Source organism: Nasonia vitripennis, chromosome 2 (genome assembly GCF_009193385.2).
Source record: "Nasonia vitripennis strain AsymCx chromosome 2, Nvit_psr_1.1, whole genome shotgun sequence".
Classification (NCBI taxonomy): Eukaryota; Metazoa; Arthropoda; class Insecta; order Hymenoptera; family Pteromalidae; genus Nasonia; species Nasonia vitripennis.
The window spans coordinates 11,379,927-11,397,219 of NC_045758.1; the positions used below are offsets into that span (position 1 = coordinate 11,379,927).

At 50.4% G+C, this 17,293-nt stretch overlaps 1 protein-coding gene across 1 annotated transcript in view; it reads right to left on the reverse strand.

Moving 5' to 3' along the window:
- LOC100123387 (homeobox protein cut) overlaps positions 1-17,293 on the reverse strand; it is a 112,669-nt gene that overhangs the window by 90,967 nt on the left and 4,409 nt on the right. The window contains exon 2 of the mRNA XM_031923675.2: positions 14,229-15,408. Coding sequence (XP_031779535.1) covers positions 14,229-14,336 — 108 coding nt within the window. The 5' untranslated portion in view covers positions 14,337-15,408. The remainder of the gene's footprint in view (positions 1-14,228; positions 15,409-17,293) is intronic.

Below are 17,293 nucleotides of genomic sequence, written 5' to 3' on the forward strand. Positions count from 1 at the left end.
GGGACTTGCGCAAAAAGCCTCGATGGTGGCGGGCCAGCGAGGCACCCGAGGCGAGGACGACTGTGTACATATAATATAAAGCAGAGGGTTCGCACGCCGTTACCCAGCTGCAGCGGTGAGCGCGCAGCTCTCGAGTGTTAATGCGATACGACAAACCTCGTCACCTGCTGCCGCTGCTGCTGTAACGCTCACGTAACGACGCAACTGCGTGGGATACATCCTCCTGCGCGTAGCCTGTTATTATTAGAAAATCAAGTGCCGGCATGGCTGGAAACAATTGCTGCTGTTGCGGCTCCGATGTCTCGATCGATAAGCGAATTGTTTTTCTTTTCTCTCCGAGGCGGCGGTTTTTCATAATTCTTTCGTCGTCGTCGTCGACGGCGACGACGACGACACGACGCGGCACGCCGCTGTTTTCTTAGAAAATAGGAGGAACGCCAATTTTACTGCACTTCTAATTGGAATTAGAAAAATATTTTCCCGTTATAGGACACGAGACGTTATAAATTCGAGGCTCGTTCGAGCAGAACGCTCTTCTATTTTCGACACGAGAGAGTGTATAGCGTTGGAAGAATTATCGCACATCGGATACTCGCGCACCAGCTAACGATTCGTAACACAATGGCCGTTTGCGGCCAAGAAAGGGAAGCGAAAGATAATAAGAGGAATGAACGAGCGAGCGAGCGAGTCGGCGCGAGATAGCAGGAAAAAAAGAGAAGACAACCGAACACGCTTAAAAGAAATGGTTCGCTGCTGCAGACGGTTTATATTTGGTGTACCGCTTTGGCAGGCCAGAGGCTACAACGATACACCTGTTTTCACCGAGTGTACCGGTGCCATCTGCATGCTGCTGCCGCTGCCACTGCCTTCCTTGCCTGACAAATGTTGCCAGAGAGCTCTCTGTCTCTGTCTCTCTCTCTGTCTCTCTCTCTCTCTCTCTCTCTCTCTCTCTCTCTCTCTCTCATTCTTTCTCTCTCGCCTGCATTGTCTCGCCGAATAGAAGTGGCCCGTTACAGAAACATTTCGAATAATTGTTATACCCTCGAAACGTGCCGAGCTCGATTGCGACCGCAAGATGTCGTATCGATGAGCTTCTTCGACAAAAGCACCCATTAGCCTTTTTTCCCTAATACAACGCGCGTGCAGCGGTCAAAGATCGGTTGAGCCTATACAATGCTCCAGTTTCGTCGAAATTTCAAAGGAAATCGAGACGCTAATTATACGCGAGAGCAGAGATAATGGGAAAAATCATTGCGGCGAAGGATGTGTGCACGCACGCGCGTTGCCTTTACAGCTCGGTCGTTAATGCCTAGTCTCGCTATTGGCCACACGCATACACGCAAGTGCGAGCCGTATAACCGTATACCCACGTACTTACATACTTACGCTCGATGCACAGATAACTCGCAGCTAGACTATAGGTTATAGCGGAGCGCGTCGCCGAATCACTTTGCTTTACAGCGTGCGTTATAATATGCGCGCTCCTCTCCGCGTCGAGAGAGGGGAATCGGCAAGTGCCGTATATTTTAGTACGGCGAGCCACATATCTGGAGGTATAATCGCTTGGCGCGAAAAAGAGCTTATAGCGCTTGGAGCAGCGATTGTCTTTTCCGATTTCCGAAAGAGTCGCTCTTCGTATATCCTCATCCGAAATTAAGTCCGGAGGTCCTAAAAGCCAAATCGCGTTCGAGGACGTCCCACCTTTCTGCCGCTACTTACAGCTCGCACACGCGCGCATGTGTGACGTTAATGGCAATGTTATAAGCGAGTAGTAAGAGGAAGAGAGTATACCGATATCCCATTTCGAAGCTCTAAGCCCATATACCCCAGCTGCGATAAAGTTCCGAGCGCCAGAGAGACACCGGCGCGTATCCACGAGTGCAGCGCGCGCGAATCGTACTGTGCAATGGTAAACCGATTTTGCGGCGCCGACCTTAGTTAGCCGGACACGGGACGGCCATACGTGTTCGCTGCGTTATCCCGTTTGGATGCTAGCGGCAATTAAGCCTGTTTCGCGGCTTGGACATAATACTGCCGGACACCTTAACTTTTAGGAGGATACATGTGCGCACTGACGCGACGGGGCTAACTTTTGAATTACGCTGCACTTTCGACACTGGCGCGCGACCTTGGCGCAAAAATCGGCAGGGCTAATGCGATATTCCATAGGACAGACGCGCGCGCGCTGCAGGGAGAGTGAGAGATGATCATCGGTTAATCCGCGCAGTAGTATAGTGCAGCGGCTGAAATCGGATTATAGGGGAGAGGATTCGAAAACTCGCTTACAGTCGCAGGTAGGGGAGGAGTGGAGAGGATACACTGGATTTGATAGAGGCGAGCGGTGTATACGGCTCCTTCGAGAGAGTTAAAGCTGCGGCGAAGAGAGAGAGAGAGAGAGAGAGAGAGTGAGAGAGAGAGAGAGAGAGAGAGAGAGAGAGCGAGAGAGAGAGAGAGAAACATGTGGGACCACAGGTAGGTGTACGCGCGCATTACCTATCGTGTAACGCATTCGCGCTTACGATCCGGTCCTATAAAGTGGTGACGTAACGAGCAATAGCAGCAGCAGCGCGTTTGCTTCAGCGGCCGCGTGCGCTCGCGCGTCGAACGCGGGACCCCAATAGGTCGAGATGAGAGCCATTGTATGGCAATCTTATAATTTAGACAATCACCGATCAATTGAATGGGCCTTTACTACTGCTATACATGCAGCGCCCGTACACCAGCGGCTACTCGGTCCGAGTGAATGATGAATGAATGAAGGGACAGACGAATGAATGGACAGATAGTTGGCTCGGAGACTTAAACGTTCGTAAATAACCGGCCGGCCGCTTCATTCAATTACTTTCAATCGCTACCAGCCAATAGATACAATTTAAAAATCCCGAAGAGCAGCAGCGGATCGCGCACATAACACACACTGCACGGTACACCTCGCCCCACTCCCACCGAGAGTGTTTTTATTTTCGACTGTCATGCCGCGCTACACACGCTGCGGCGATATGGGAACGAAAATCTCTCGAAATCTCGGACCACCGGGCGATTGACTGCCACTGGCCACAGCGTCACATCCGGATGAATTTATACATGTAAACCGAGCCAGTCTCGACCGACACAACATCACGCAGAGAGCGCAAGTCCGCGCGAGCGCGATAGCGAGTTCCTTTTCCGCCGCTCGGGCCGATTCCATGCGGAACGATCCGGTTGCGGACTTCGATTGATGCGAACAAGCCACAGCACACAGCAGCAGCTCCTTCGACTTTATACACTTCATAGAACATGCGATCGACGAGTGTACTCGGCGCAGCAACAATCGTTTTCCACGTCTCGATCTTCGAGATCTCGCGGTTTCTCGTTCGCCGCATCCGAGATTGCGGCTGACTGGAAAATTGCCCGGGCATTATCCCCTCGCCAGCCGGATTGATATTTTCCGAGCGCGTAAGCGATAATTACACGCTGATTTCTAATTTTGTTTTATTTTCTTCTTTTCGAAACGAAATAAAACAAAGTTATTCCAGGGAGAGAGTATCGATAACTTATTTTCAGCGACTATCGCTCGGCGAACAAGGATAGTAAGCCGCACCGCCAACATCCGGCGAGTTATCAATCCGGTCTTCCGTTCGCGTTTGCGTTTCGGCGCTGTAACGACAAATTATCAGCAGGCGACTTATTCGAGAAGCCCCCACGACAGCGTACTGCAGGCACAATCGCCTCGCACGCCCAAAATAAAAAAGAGGAACGCACTCGTCAAGCTACGACAGCTGAAACGATAACTCCTCGATACGATGAAATTATACCAAGCCGGTGCTTCGCTCTATCTATGGAAAGTTTGCTCTTTATACCGGCTACTCAAATTCATTAAATTAAAGCTCGCGAGCGCAGCTGCGATTAAGAGTAAAGGAGAAAAAGAAGTAGCAGCAGTGCATGCGCCGAGGACGCAGAAGTGTGGTATAAAAGGAAAAGTTGCCGACGTGGAGATTGCCGGTGCACCTCGACAGCGGCGAAACAGGAAGCGGGATCTATCGATAATATTAGCACACACACAAGCTGCGAGAGGGCGGTAGCCGAGCAGAAACTCGCGTGACCATTCCGATACTACGGCAGGTGCATACACGCGTGCGTGTGTGGGTATTGCAGAGTGCTTCACGCGCGGAGCAACTCTCGGCCGAATGCACGCGCGCCGCCGCTCTCGCGCTGAATATTCATCCAGTAGAGGGGCCAATATAGCGGGGCTATCGCGCGCGAGAGCGCTAATTGGCGATATACGATGACTATTCATGATTTAACGATTTTCAATAGCCATTACTTGACGCGCGGGCGTTAGCTACATAACGAGATCGGCAGTAGTCTAGGCGCCGATACGCCAGCCGCCGCGACGAGTTATGGCTTTCCTGCATAATTGCTCGCAGGCAAGCGCTAAACCGAACTCCTCCGAGGCTGCTGCGCCGCTTCTGCACACTATACAGACTACTTTTCTTCTGTGAACGCCTCTGCGTGTGCGTGCGTACGGATATCTGCTAATCATGTAAAGTAGCCGCGCTATCTGTCTGCGGTAATTGCACATTGTCGAACATAAATTCATACGTATCGCGAGCGCCGCCAGTAAACAGACAATAAGCGCGCGGCTAGCGCAAGCGGGGCTCTCTCCTTTCATGGGAAGCGCATTGCCGCAGTCGTAAAAACGGAAAGTGCTAGGCCTGACAGCTGCTGTATTTCATCTCGATTATACTCGCGCGCTTACTATACATACTTATTATAATACTCCAGCACTACTGAATTATTCGGGAAAATTATTTCGTTACTATGCGCTTGCATCTCAATGCGCGCGAGAGCCGCAATAATCGTAGAATACGTTGTTAAATCCGCGTTTAAAAGTTTTCACCGAACCGCATGCGTGGTTTTCACTCGCGGCAGAGCTTGTTTGTTCGGGCTGCGCAAAAAATATTACGACCTACACGACGCCCGGAATAATTTTGTGAGCGCGAATTTTATCGACGAGCGAGCGTAAACAAACGACCAAGACGACAGCGCGCGGACAAAGGCCTCGTCGATCGAAAGTTTATTCGGAGCCGCGCGGACGTTAACGCTCGGGCTTCGGATTTCCCCGGCAGAAAAAAAAGAGAGAGAAGGAGCAGCGGATCTCCGTAATACAAATCGCTGCGGGACGCTTCATCCGGCCGTTCTCTCTCTCTCTCTCTCTCTCTCTCTCGCTCTCTCTCTCGCTCTCTCTGTCTCGCGGACCATTCGGAATTTGGAACTCGTCCAAGCGACCTTTGAATAGTCTTCGAATGAAAGAGATATAAAGAAGGAGATGGCGGCGGAGACGAATGCACGCCGTCTAACTTTCCATAAAAACGACTCTCGTGATCGCGATAGCGAATTTTTACATAACGCGCCGGCGATTTTTGGCTACTTAGTTCTCCGCCCCCCGACGACCTTCTTTTTTCTCCTTCGCGCTCGCGCGTGCCGGATTGATCGCGTGGGACTTCTCTCTTTCTCTCCGCGCGTTTCTTTTTTAATAGAAAGATTGATAATGCTGAATGAAATTTATTGGGGTATTTGCAGGGGGGTCTCTACTCGAATCGATCGAATCTCCCGCGCGCGCAGGCTACTCGGACAATTTATTCCGTGTCCTATTACTCAACGTCGCGCTGATAAGTACAAGTGTAACATTAGAGCTAATTTATTTGAAAAATCATCGTGTGTTTAGACTTTTATCTGGCGAGGCAATAATTTCACAGCGTGTATTTTTTTTCACTGCGCGCGAAGAAGAATATAGAAAAAATAAAATCGCTGCTGGCACAGAAAGCAGTATCAACTTCTCGCGGCCGAATCGATAATTATAATTACGAAAATAATAAAGTCAAGAGCTGAGCGAGTGACGCAATAGAGCGGGTGTCGCGTGCGACTACCGTCGACAGCTCGATCGTCCTTGAGATCGAGAAAGAAAGAGAGCAGCAGCAGCAGCGAGGAATTTGCACTGATGGAGGGGAGAGGCGGCTCCTATACTTGCCAAATATTCGACCGCCTGTGTGTAAGTAAGTGCTGCGACCGGAAGGTCCGGACGATAGTTCGCGACCCGTCCCACGAGCTCGCGTGCCTGGCGCATCTGTTGCGCACACGCGCTACTGCTTCTACCAACGCGCACGCATATGTACACACATTCGTGCAGCGGTCGGTGCCGCTGTCTATAGGTGTAATATATACGCGCTCTCGCCTTCTAGGCCAGATTCTATCCGATCGACTGCGGGAGCCAACGCACTTTTCTTTCTTTTCGCTGACTCTTTTTTCCCGTCTCTCTATCTAGCAGCTTGATTCGCGCGTTCGAGGAAACCGGCGACGTATTAATTCGGCCGCGAAACGTGGCAGTGTAGTATCGAGCACGAGAAACGTTTCAGATTCAATAAGCACGAGAGCAAGCTCGTAATTCTCATTAGTCTCGAATTAATTAATTAAACCCGATTAGATAGCCATTATCAATTCCAGCGCGCGGGCTGGATATTCCTTTTTGTTATTTCGCTCTTATCAAGCGAACAAAAGCACGTTACTCATCGTCGTCTGGCTTGACGCGGGCCATTGCTCGTGTCACTCCGATCCGGCGATGCTGCGGCTGTCCATCCGTCGATCGCGCGACACTGACAGCTATACGACGCGGCTCGTGTGTGGTCAGCGCCAATTTGCCGTTTCGTTCTACCTGCGAATTAGCGCCGGCCGGCTCTCTATCTACCTACATAGCTATACATACGCACGTGTGTAGCCACCGCTAACCTCCGCAGTTTATGGCTTTCGACACGCCCTCCATCGACTCCGGCTGCACATACTCTGTATGGTATGGTCAAACGCACGAGCCGAACCGGCGAAATATTTATTTTGAAAACAAAGCATTAGCGAGTAGTAAAGTGCCACATTTCTCACAGATATAAAACCCTCTCTCGATATTCTGCGAATCCAATAACACGCGTTGCACGCACGCACAAGAGTGTGAAGAGATCCGCCGGGACAGCCCATGCGTCACACTCGCTCGTAAAATCTCCCGGGAGATTTATCGATTTCTAATAAAAGCATAAAATTATATTTTTCTTCAGCCCGAAAAATCGCGGGTTTTATTAGCGAGAAAGCGCGGACGCGTATCGATCTCAGGCACACGCACACGTCGAGCTGTTGGCGCAACCGGTCGCCAACTCCAATGAGCTACGGTGGTTTTTACCGTCGCTCTCGCGAGCCTTTCTGCCTATCTCTCTTGTACTTGGTACGCACGCGTATACGCACGACTGTTGCGGTGCGCCGATCGAACCGAGAGTGACGTTTCCAGGTCTCTCTTTCGTCGAGACCGTATGCTGCGTACATACGGCAATAGGTAGAAGCTCGTCGCAAGAGTGACGCGAGTGTCGGGTGCTTTACGTAACGAGAAAACGGCCGGCTATTGTGCGCATTGTGTCGCGATTAATTCGATGCACCAATCAATCTGCACGCGCATCTTTCTCCGTCTCCACCGCCCGCGTCGTTCTCTTTTGTCTCTTTTATTACGCAAGCTCGCTATTCGTCGAATTAAAGTGCTCGCGAGCTCGGGGCCAAAGTAAACAAAGGTGTAGGGCCGAGAGTAAAGTATCCTTGTCTCTCTCGCTCTCTCTCTCTCTCTCTCTCTCTCTCTCTCTCTCTCTCCCTCTCTCTCTCTCTCTTTCTCTATCTCTATATCTCTCTTTCTGTCGGTCGCGCTGGCTTCTATAATGACGTCTAATGAGTTGGTCCAGGAATAAACGCCCGTCGAGTGCATAATCACTCTGTCGCGCACTGACGGCGAGGGTAGTTGCGGGGCCCATTTTCGCGTCCCATAAAGCAGAGCATCGCGAGCGAGCGAGAACGAGAGAGAGAGAGAGAGAGAGAGAGAGAGAGAGAGAGAGAGAGAGAGAGAGAGAGAGAGGAACGTTTGATTTCCGTGGAGACGCGGCAGTAAATGGACTCTTAAGTAGCGAGACGCGCGCTCGCGAGTCTATCTCTCTTTCTCTCCTGCTCCGCGAGCGCGCGTGTATATTTCGGGAGTGTGGGTGAATCAGAGAGTCTGGGCCGAGAGACGCAGTGGAGGAAGCGAAGAGAGAGAGAGAGAGAGAGAGAGAGAGAGAGAGAGAGAGAGAGAGAGAGACAGACAGAAAAAGGAAGAGAGAGTAGCTCGAAGAGCTCATGCGCGCTGCTCGTGCGCGCTCCGCCAACTAAATCACTTATTTCAGAAATAACGCCGCGACTGGAAATTAATAATCGCGCGTCTTATACGTCGGTATATTATCCAAATGTGTTTCCGCGACGAGAGAGAGTATATCGGAGGGGGAATATACGACTGAACCCGTAGAGCGAGTGCACGCGCCTTCTGAGTAACGAGACGAAGAAAATGGAAAATAAGAGCGGATGACTAAAATCGCTATAATCCCACTTGCCAACGATCTTAAGATTCGATACTGCTGCCGCCGCTGCCCCGACCAGCGAGCGCACATGTGCAAGGATCGCGTATGAGAGCGAGAGAAGGAGAAAGAGAGCGTGTGCGTATTAATAGACACTCTATAGCGGCTATATATCCAAAGACTAAAGTCAAAAACCCGATCGCTTTGACTCTTTGTGCACTGCTGCTGCTGCTGCTCTTCGAGTTTTTTCCTCGGGCGTCTCAGCTCGACAAAGGATCACCCTTACTTTGTTATACGCCGCGACTCATTCATTTCTCTCTTATCTTAAATGTGTTTTTAGAAACTCGAGTGCTTCTTTTTCCCAGCAAATGATGAAAGATTGGATTTCGGCTTTTTCTATCGATTCCGGTTATTTGTAAAAATTAAACGAGTTGCAAATTGTTCGATTAGTTTGCTCTTGTTTTTCAAACGACAGCGTTTTCGTAAATACGAGCATCGCAGCTGTGATATGTATTTATGACGAGTATCTGTTTATAGCTTTTTTCGCATTGTTGTCAGCGGTGTTATTATTATCGAGTCCGTGCAGACAAAGGAGAAAATAAAAAAAAAACAATAAAGACCTAGCGTGTGACCAAAACACTGCAGAGTCAGCAACAGCAGCAGCAGTGAGAGCGTCGAATGTGCGGCAGAAAACGTACCGTCGTGTATGTGCACACATGATCCAAGAGAGCGTATACACACCGCACACGATTCGCTATATACTCCAACTCCAGCTGACTCGGGCAAACTCGGGAAGCTCTAATCATATCCACTCGCACGTCGTAAAGCTCTAAACACAGTCTGGCCTGGAGGTCTAGACCGATTCTGGACTAGACCAGTGGCAAGGCAGTCTGCATTTGGAATATGCAAGCTCTATATATTTCGAGGCACGCTTATGCACTTTCAAATCCCTTATACCCCCATTATCCATCCCCAATTCTTCGTCTCGGTGCTAATCACGTAATTTGATCAAATGAATACAGACTACAATAATTCGGCGTACGATAATATTTGAAATTCGCTCGGTGGGCGGCTCATTAATGGGTGCTTCATGCAAGTCAATATCCTCAATTTATTTATCAAACAAACATCGATCCGGCCGATCAACGTGCGGCGCGGGAATTCGGCCAAGTTTTTTCATTCGTGTCCCTCTGTTTGTTTTCGTAATTGGGCTGAGTGTGCATCAGCTGCAGGGCTCCATCTCTCTCCGGCTTTGCTCGTCGTCTGGCGGTCGGCTCAGTCCGCGTGACTCAACCCGTCTGGATCGCGCTCTCGCTCGGAAGATCGGGAAGTGCCGCCGCCTCACGGGGATTTCGGCAAGTTCTCTCTAGCGCCGCTGCTGATGCCGCCGCGTCCCCACCACTGCGGGAACCCTTCGACTCTCGCCGAGGTGGTGGGGAATTCCCCGCCGGTCGCGAGCCTTCAGGGGAATCGAGGGGAAGCGAGGAGCAGCAGCACACTGGCGGCAAAACTTTTGTCCTCTCGGCTCTCGCTTATATAGGATCATCCTTGGCTTGCTCGAGACGAATCATTCGTCTGTCTGTTCGTCTTGCTCTTTACATATGCCGAATCATCTCTTCTGGATGTGTATAGCCCGACCGGAAGCCCGAGTGTTTTTATCAATGGATCGAACTTTTGTAATTTTAGACGCGTCGAGACGATGTTTGCGTCTTCATAAAAGAGAATAGCTCACGCCGAGTTTAATTTATAGACGGACGCTTTTTTCGTATTAATGGATTCGGAGGATACTCTGTAATTTAATTTATCCAATGTTTGCAATACAATTGAGGAGGAAAAATTTAATGAAAATGTAAGTATAATCGATGCCGCACCCGTTCCGTCTATTTCTACTTGACCGCGCGATAATGTTTACATTTTGATGCTCGACTTTTACATGGAAATAATTTAGGAGCTTCCTTAATCACCGGCGATTGTTTTAACTCGCGGACGCGATAGTAACGCTAGAGATATCAAAAAGAGAAAGAGTCAAGGCATGAAAAAAAAGTGTCGCGAATAAGTAATGCGCAGAAGGCGCCGGTCTCTCATTGATAATCGACGAACGTCTCGATTCTGGCTAACGCACGGGGTTCGCCGGCTGACCTCGTATAATTCACCGATGAAGTAAATCAATCCCGCGAGGACGCGCCTTCCCTCCTTCTGTCTATCAGTAACGAATCGGCGCGTCGCGAGCCTGCGGCTCTCTGCATAAAAGGAGGAACGGCCAGATATATACATACTACGGCCACTGCTCAAGAGAGCAATGACTCTCTATGCCAAATCGCATCTGCATCCGAGGCGGTCTTTTATTTTCTCTTGGAGCTGCGCGACCGTCCCTCTATATCTCTTTCTTGTTTTCTCTCACCCACGACGACTACGCGGCGAGGCGACGATCTTTCTTTTTCTTTCTCGGAATTCGTTCGGTGTCACATAATATTTATAGAAACCAATACATTCTCCAAGCCGCGCGTATAGGCCATCGACTCGCCCGCAGCCTCTTCTCTCACTCTCGCTCGCGCCGTAACGACTTTTCTTTATCTGTCTTTACGACGACGAAGACGGGCGCTTCTGAATTTCCGTCTCGCGCTCGTGAATCGAAGCATGAATCATTGCGTGTATTCCAAACAGATTTTTCATTGTCGACGACGCGATTTTTCTGTATTGTATTTCTAGCCGCACATATATGAATCCCATAAATATGTATGAATTTTAATTGGCGTTAGAGGCCGAGTAGCCTCTCGAATTCGTCAGATGTATATCGGAGGAAGATGTATAGCAAGGCAAGGTCGTTTCGCTAATAAATCGAAATACCGTATTCGAATTTCCAAGCTCTCGCGCGACATCGGCGACACAGCAGCGGCAGAAGCAGAACGGAGGGAATAATCGTGAAACTATGCGGCACAGGACGTCTCCCTGTTTACGTACACACGTATGAGAGAGTGCCGAGAGCGTGTGTACGCGCAATGCAGGCCGCGTTAGTTATTTAACGTAAGCTCTCGCCGCACGCTGCCGGACTAGTTTGCGCGTTATTAAGCGAGCTTATTTTATTGGAAACAGGTAGTCGTCGGCCAATATACGCGCACGAACATACGCACACGTGTGTCGCGTCGCGATCGCTTAATATTGTCGCGCACAGCCGGCGTTATAAGCGAAAGCTGACGTTCTGTCAGCTGAATTCAACGCGCTCATTGTTTGCAATTTCCAACTTGTCAAACGGTTTTGTTTCGATTAATTCAACTCTCTCTCTTTCTCCCTCTAGCGTGCGCACGCGCATACACGCAAACATATTGTAAGTTCGAGAAAACAACGATACGCGAGGTGTCGGGAGAGAACGAGCGTTTGATGGCCGCTATAGTTTACTAAGGGCGACGCAAGAGCGAAAACGGTAGACGCCGAGGCGTGACAATTGTTGCCACTAGACGCCGGCCACTTGGCCGCAAGTCGGTCGACTCTCTCTCTCTCTCTCTCTCTCTCTCTCTCTCTCTCTCTCTCTCGCTCTGGCTTGCGCGCGCGTGCCGCCCCAAAATTGTTCGAACTATCCTCCAAGCAAGCTCTCTCTCTCGGCCAAGTACCGTAAGCTTGCGCGCGAGCGCTTTCACGCGGCTCGGCAGGAGAGAGAGAGAGAGAGAAAGAGAGAGAGAGAGAGAGAGAGAGAGAGAGAGAGAGAGAAACTTCGAAGCCGGATTCTCGGCCGCTCCTTTCCTCACCCTCGCAGGCGTGCGCTCGCGCGCGCGATCAACCCCCGCAGAATCGCTCGACTGACCGAGAATTTGACCGACCAGCAATTACCCAAGGACCTCCGACCTCCTATCCTCGGGTTACCTGCGCACGGTGGCGTTAATCCTTAATCGTTCGCCTCGAATTTTTACCTCTGGCCGCTCAATAATTTAGGCGCCTAGTAGTTTTTCGCGATACACAATTATGACACCTCGTTATGGCCGTTAATAATGCGCACTTTTAAAACGCGCAGTCATTAATTGAAAATCGATTACACAGCGCGAGCTGCTCGCAGGGCCGAGCTCCTCTTAATTATTAAAATAGAAAAGCGGCAATTTGCCGTCAAAACGCCAATCAGAAAATAAAATGATAATTCCTCGAGCGCGTCAATTAGCCAGCCGATCGAAAAGAGCAGCGCGCGTTTAACGCTGCTTTCGGCCAATTATTCAAATGATCTCCAACATAAAGGGATTTATTTGTGAAATCGAGTTATCGAGACGGTTAAGAATTAAGTGTATTCCGACTCGATTTGTCACTTCAGGATCCTGCAGAAACGGCTAATCTCATTGAACCCTTATCGAGTTGCCACCGTTCGAGGGTAAGATATCGCGCGGCGATAAGTTAATGACGCTTCGAAATATAGCCGATTAATAGCGAACTATGCAGCGCGCTCGAGCCAAAATCGACGGATCGAAGGCCGGATGGGGAAAATTCAATGAGCCCTACCAGCTATACATCCCTGGTAAACATGAATCACGAGCCACGAACACTGATCCGGGCATTAATGACGAAACAGAATGAGGAAATTTCCCGCTCAGTCCGCCTGAAATATTCAGCTCCAAATCCTTTTCCCAATTCCGCTGTATAACGCGCGAGGCTCGCTCCCAACCCTTGTCAAGTATTCTCGAGCGACGTGCGCGATCAGGCGGCAGCGCAGCACCACCAGCAGCACCGCCCTTATATTCTCGAGCTGTCAATTAAACACGCGAGCCACGGCGCTTATGCACACGAGTATCTGTACAAGCTGTTAAACGCGTTAGGATTCATCGATATACGCCGTGGCGCCCACTTCCACGTCAATAATTCAAGCTGGCTTAATTCCTCCTCTCGCGCGTTTTTGGAAAATACCGCCGATTGGAGAGCAGCGCTTATTCCGAGCATACACCTCGACCGTTTTACACACTCCGCTGAGACGTGAATCCTTCCTCAAGGTTCATCGACTCGTTCGAAATTCCGGCTTTACGCTTATAGCCGATCGCACGTACACACACGTCTCTTCTCGCTCGAACTAGAATATACCAATGCACAGACTTGTGAATTTCTTAGGTGCGAGTCGACGCCGAGCTGTCAAATTACACACCGCGCGCGAAATCGCGGCATCGACAAGCCGCTGCGCAGCTCGCTTTTCGCTTGCAAATTATCTGTCTATTAAACAGTAAATAGCGTTTAATTGCTTCATCTTGCGCGCGAGTGACAGCTGCGCAGCGCGACGTGTTTTTCTCGCCTCTCTCACTGCGCGAGTGCGCGGCGACTCGCTTCTCTCGCGTTTTTATCTCAACGCTTTTAATTGCCGATCGAACCTTGCTTTCTCCGACGCACCATAGCGGATAAGTGAAAAATCGTGCACGGGCATTCGACCTACGCGAACGATGACATGTCTCGAATGCTTTCGAATTATAGCGCACTCGCGGCCGGGCATCTTTTTTTACAACGACTGCACACAACACTGTGATGCTCGTACGTGCTCGGTGTCACGCTGCGACTGGCGGCGTTTCATGGCGGCGCACTTTTGTTTTTTACGCATTAATTACTGCGCCGTGAGATTTTCAAGCTAGAAGCCGCATATTAATTGCAGCGCATCAATCGTACACCGATGCAGCGGAGAAGAAAGAATATTAAGAGCACGGGAGTTTCTCGTGGGATAAGTCTCTAAACGCCAATCAATCACTGGGACTCTCGTGTGATGTCTTTGGGGGAAAGGGGCGCGAGCGAGCTGTCAAAACGTCACTTGTGTACAGTACGCACCGCGAAGAAAGAGAAGAAGAAAAGAATGCTAGAACACAGTGCGGTGAGTATAGGGCTTACCTGTTGCCAGAACTGCGCGAGCAGGTAGATGCGCTCCTTCTTGAAGAGCCACTCCATGGACTGCATGGCCTGGAGGTCGAGGGAGCTGGCTTCGGCGGAGGCTTGCATGCTGGCGAGGGCGGCTGCCGGGTTAAGTGATGAGAGTAGCGCGGCAGCCGGCTGCTGGAGGGCCGCTTGCACGTTGCCGCTGGTCCCGGCTAGCAGGTTAGCGTGGTAAACGGTCGCGCTCGCATGATCGACGGCCTCCGAGGAGGCTGCTGGACCGGCCACTGCCGCGGCTGAAGCCTGGAGTAACTGGGCCCCGATCGGCGCAGCAGGCCCCTGGAGCCCCAGTGACGAAGCCACTTTGACGGCTTCGTGCTTACCCGGCGTGCCCGAAACCACTCCGCCGCCGGTCACCCCCGTCTTCTTTCCGTCCTTCACTCCTTTCGCGAAAGAATCGCGACCACCGGATCGCGCCTCCAGAGTCTCTTCTCCAATTATCGAAACTACTGGCTACCAGTTCTCTGCTCGCTTCACTTGCTGCTGTTGCTGCTGCGCTTTTCGCTAGCCACTGCTGATGTCCTTTTCTACGTCTGCTCAAAACTCTACGAACTTTGCACAATCACAGAAATCAAGTACCGGTATCGCGAACGTACCCGGAAACGCGGCATCGCCACGACTCATCAGCGATGAGTCTTTTCCGTCAAAAACAATCCAGCCGAATCACTCGAGCCCGGTCACTCGCGAATTCACTCGGATTATTCTCACTTCCAGGTACATTGACACTTTGGTAACCGGCTGTTCCCGATCGTGAGCGAGCCTTCAGTACTCTGATCGTGACAGTGTTCTCACTCACGTGATCTCATCACACAAGTTTCGTTCTTTGCACTAGTCGCTCATCCCGGGCACTTTTTTCGCTCTGTTATTGTATCACGAAGCACGATTCGTTCCTTCCGTGCGCTGTGAATCAACGGCCTGTTGACGCAATCGCCGCCGGTGAATTAGTTCCCATCAATACAGAACGCCACGCGGCTGATGATCGCTGAATCACGGGCTGCTGATGCTGCGTGTATGTGGAACATCCGCTGCGCTGCGGGCTGAGCGAGTGAGTTTGCCTCGGCACGAGCGGACACTCTTCCCAGAGAGAGAAAGAAAGAGAGAGACCCGTCCTAGCAGGCTCCTAACCTGAAACTAAGAGCTACCGGAGGACCGATGCATTGGCTGGAGGAGGGTTATACTCATGTGGTGGGGATGGGCGGAGCCGAGATCTCGCGGTGGGAGTAGGCCGGCCCCCCTAGACGCCAATCGCGGCGCCGGCTTCCCCTCCCGGCGGCCGGCCAATACGCCCGAGAGTCATCGGGGTGGGGAGTCCGCGCTGGTGGGGAGTCGCGCAGCTCTGTGTGCACTCGCGGGCACTGTGCCGCGGCGCGCACACCAAGTCGGAGAAGAGAAGCGGCGGAGGCTGGCGAGGTGGTACCTAACTGTGAGGAGATCTCGTATTTTCAACTCCCCGAGCGGCGCCTCCCGCCCTTTTCCAACCCCATCCTGCCAATCGCTAGTTTTTCCCAAACGCCCGTTAGGTCTCGCGCGACGTGCGCCCAAGCGAATCGGTCGCCCTTCGACAGGATAAGTTATGACGCGCTGCAGCCTTCTCGCGTATCTCTACGGCGGTGCGCGCGCTTTCTCTCTCTCTCTCTCTCTCTCTCTCTCTCTCTCTCACTCTCTTTCTCTCTCTCCCGGTGCAGCTCTCTATATACGTACTCTTCTCCTTTGTACCCCTACTTTGCCCGGTGGGGGCTACTTTTTCTCGCGCGCGGTGGAGCTGGCTGCCGCTGCGGAATCTCCGCGGATGGGTGCGCTCGCGGGAAAATTCCCGGTGGCCAATAACGACATTGGCTCTTCGGCCAGCACGAAAAGTTGCCAGTTTTTCGGACTTGCTATCGATTTTCAGGCTGAAAATACGAGATCTCACGCTGACAGCTGTCGACCAATCGAGTAAATATTGTTTTCATTTATGTACATATTTCAGAGTTTATTCCAACATGCAGTGTGTTCGAGACGACCAGGCAGTGATGCAAAAGTGTTTTAGAAGGACATTATATATTTAACTTTGTAAAATTCCATGAATATGCAGTTTATAGACGCCGAAGTTTACCGCGTGTTCTTAAATCAATTTCGCTTTGATTTCGAAATGTTTGTTATTGTCCCGGCTGTAGGTATACAAGCAAAGTTGGCTAAACTTTTAATGGGTTGAAACTAAAATATATACTAGTGTATTCCTAGAACAAGAATGCACGTACACCATTTGTTTTATTGATCAGCAGAAACATACTTCTGACTCCGCTGCAAATTATTTATTTTCGCGCGTTAAATTTTAAAATATATCCGGGACACATAGCCGTAATCACGTATTCTTCGGAAAACTCTGAGCAAACTGTCGGACGAAGTATAAGACAAGAAAAACAAATTACAATGATACTTTGTCATTACGTTGTCGACAGTGACGAACACAATATTAATGCGGAAACGCGGCAGTACAGGCAAATGAGTAGCGACATAAGGTCGTCAATTTTCGCATTTATTATATCACCCTTGCATTGTATTTCCATTAAATAAAAAATAAGATAAGAGCGCGTGGCACGTGCAGATAATAGCCTGCATAAAAGGGTTGGGTATTGACAAGCAAGCTGCTTTTTACCTTATATCCACTGGAACATCGCGACGAGTTGGTGCACTGTGTTATACGCAGACACGGACGCAACCCGGATGGAGTGTGTAGAATTCATTTCTGATTGACACAGGTGTCAGGAAGTTCGATCGTTTCACATGCAAACGCGCTATCGATTCGTGAATACACATCTGAATTACGACGCGCATTCTCCCCGCGTAAAATGTTTTTCCGATCCCACTGCTAGACTATAGCTACGACCGCGATATTCATGAATGCAGATATCATATTGAATATTTGTTCTCTTTGTGTGTATAAAAGAGTGACGGGGTAAACAACCGAGTTCGACGAATGAAAGAGTGAGGTGGATAAAAATTTGAATTCATCGCTCGTCAGGGAAAATGTGTGGTTCGAG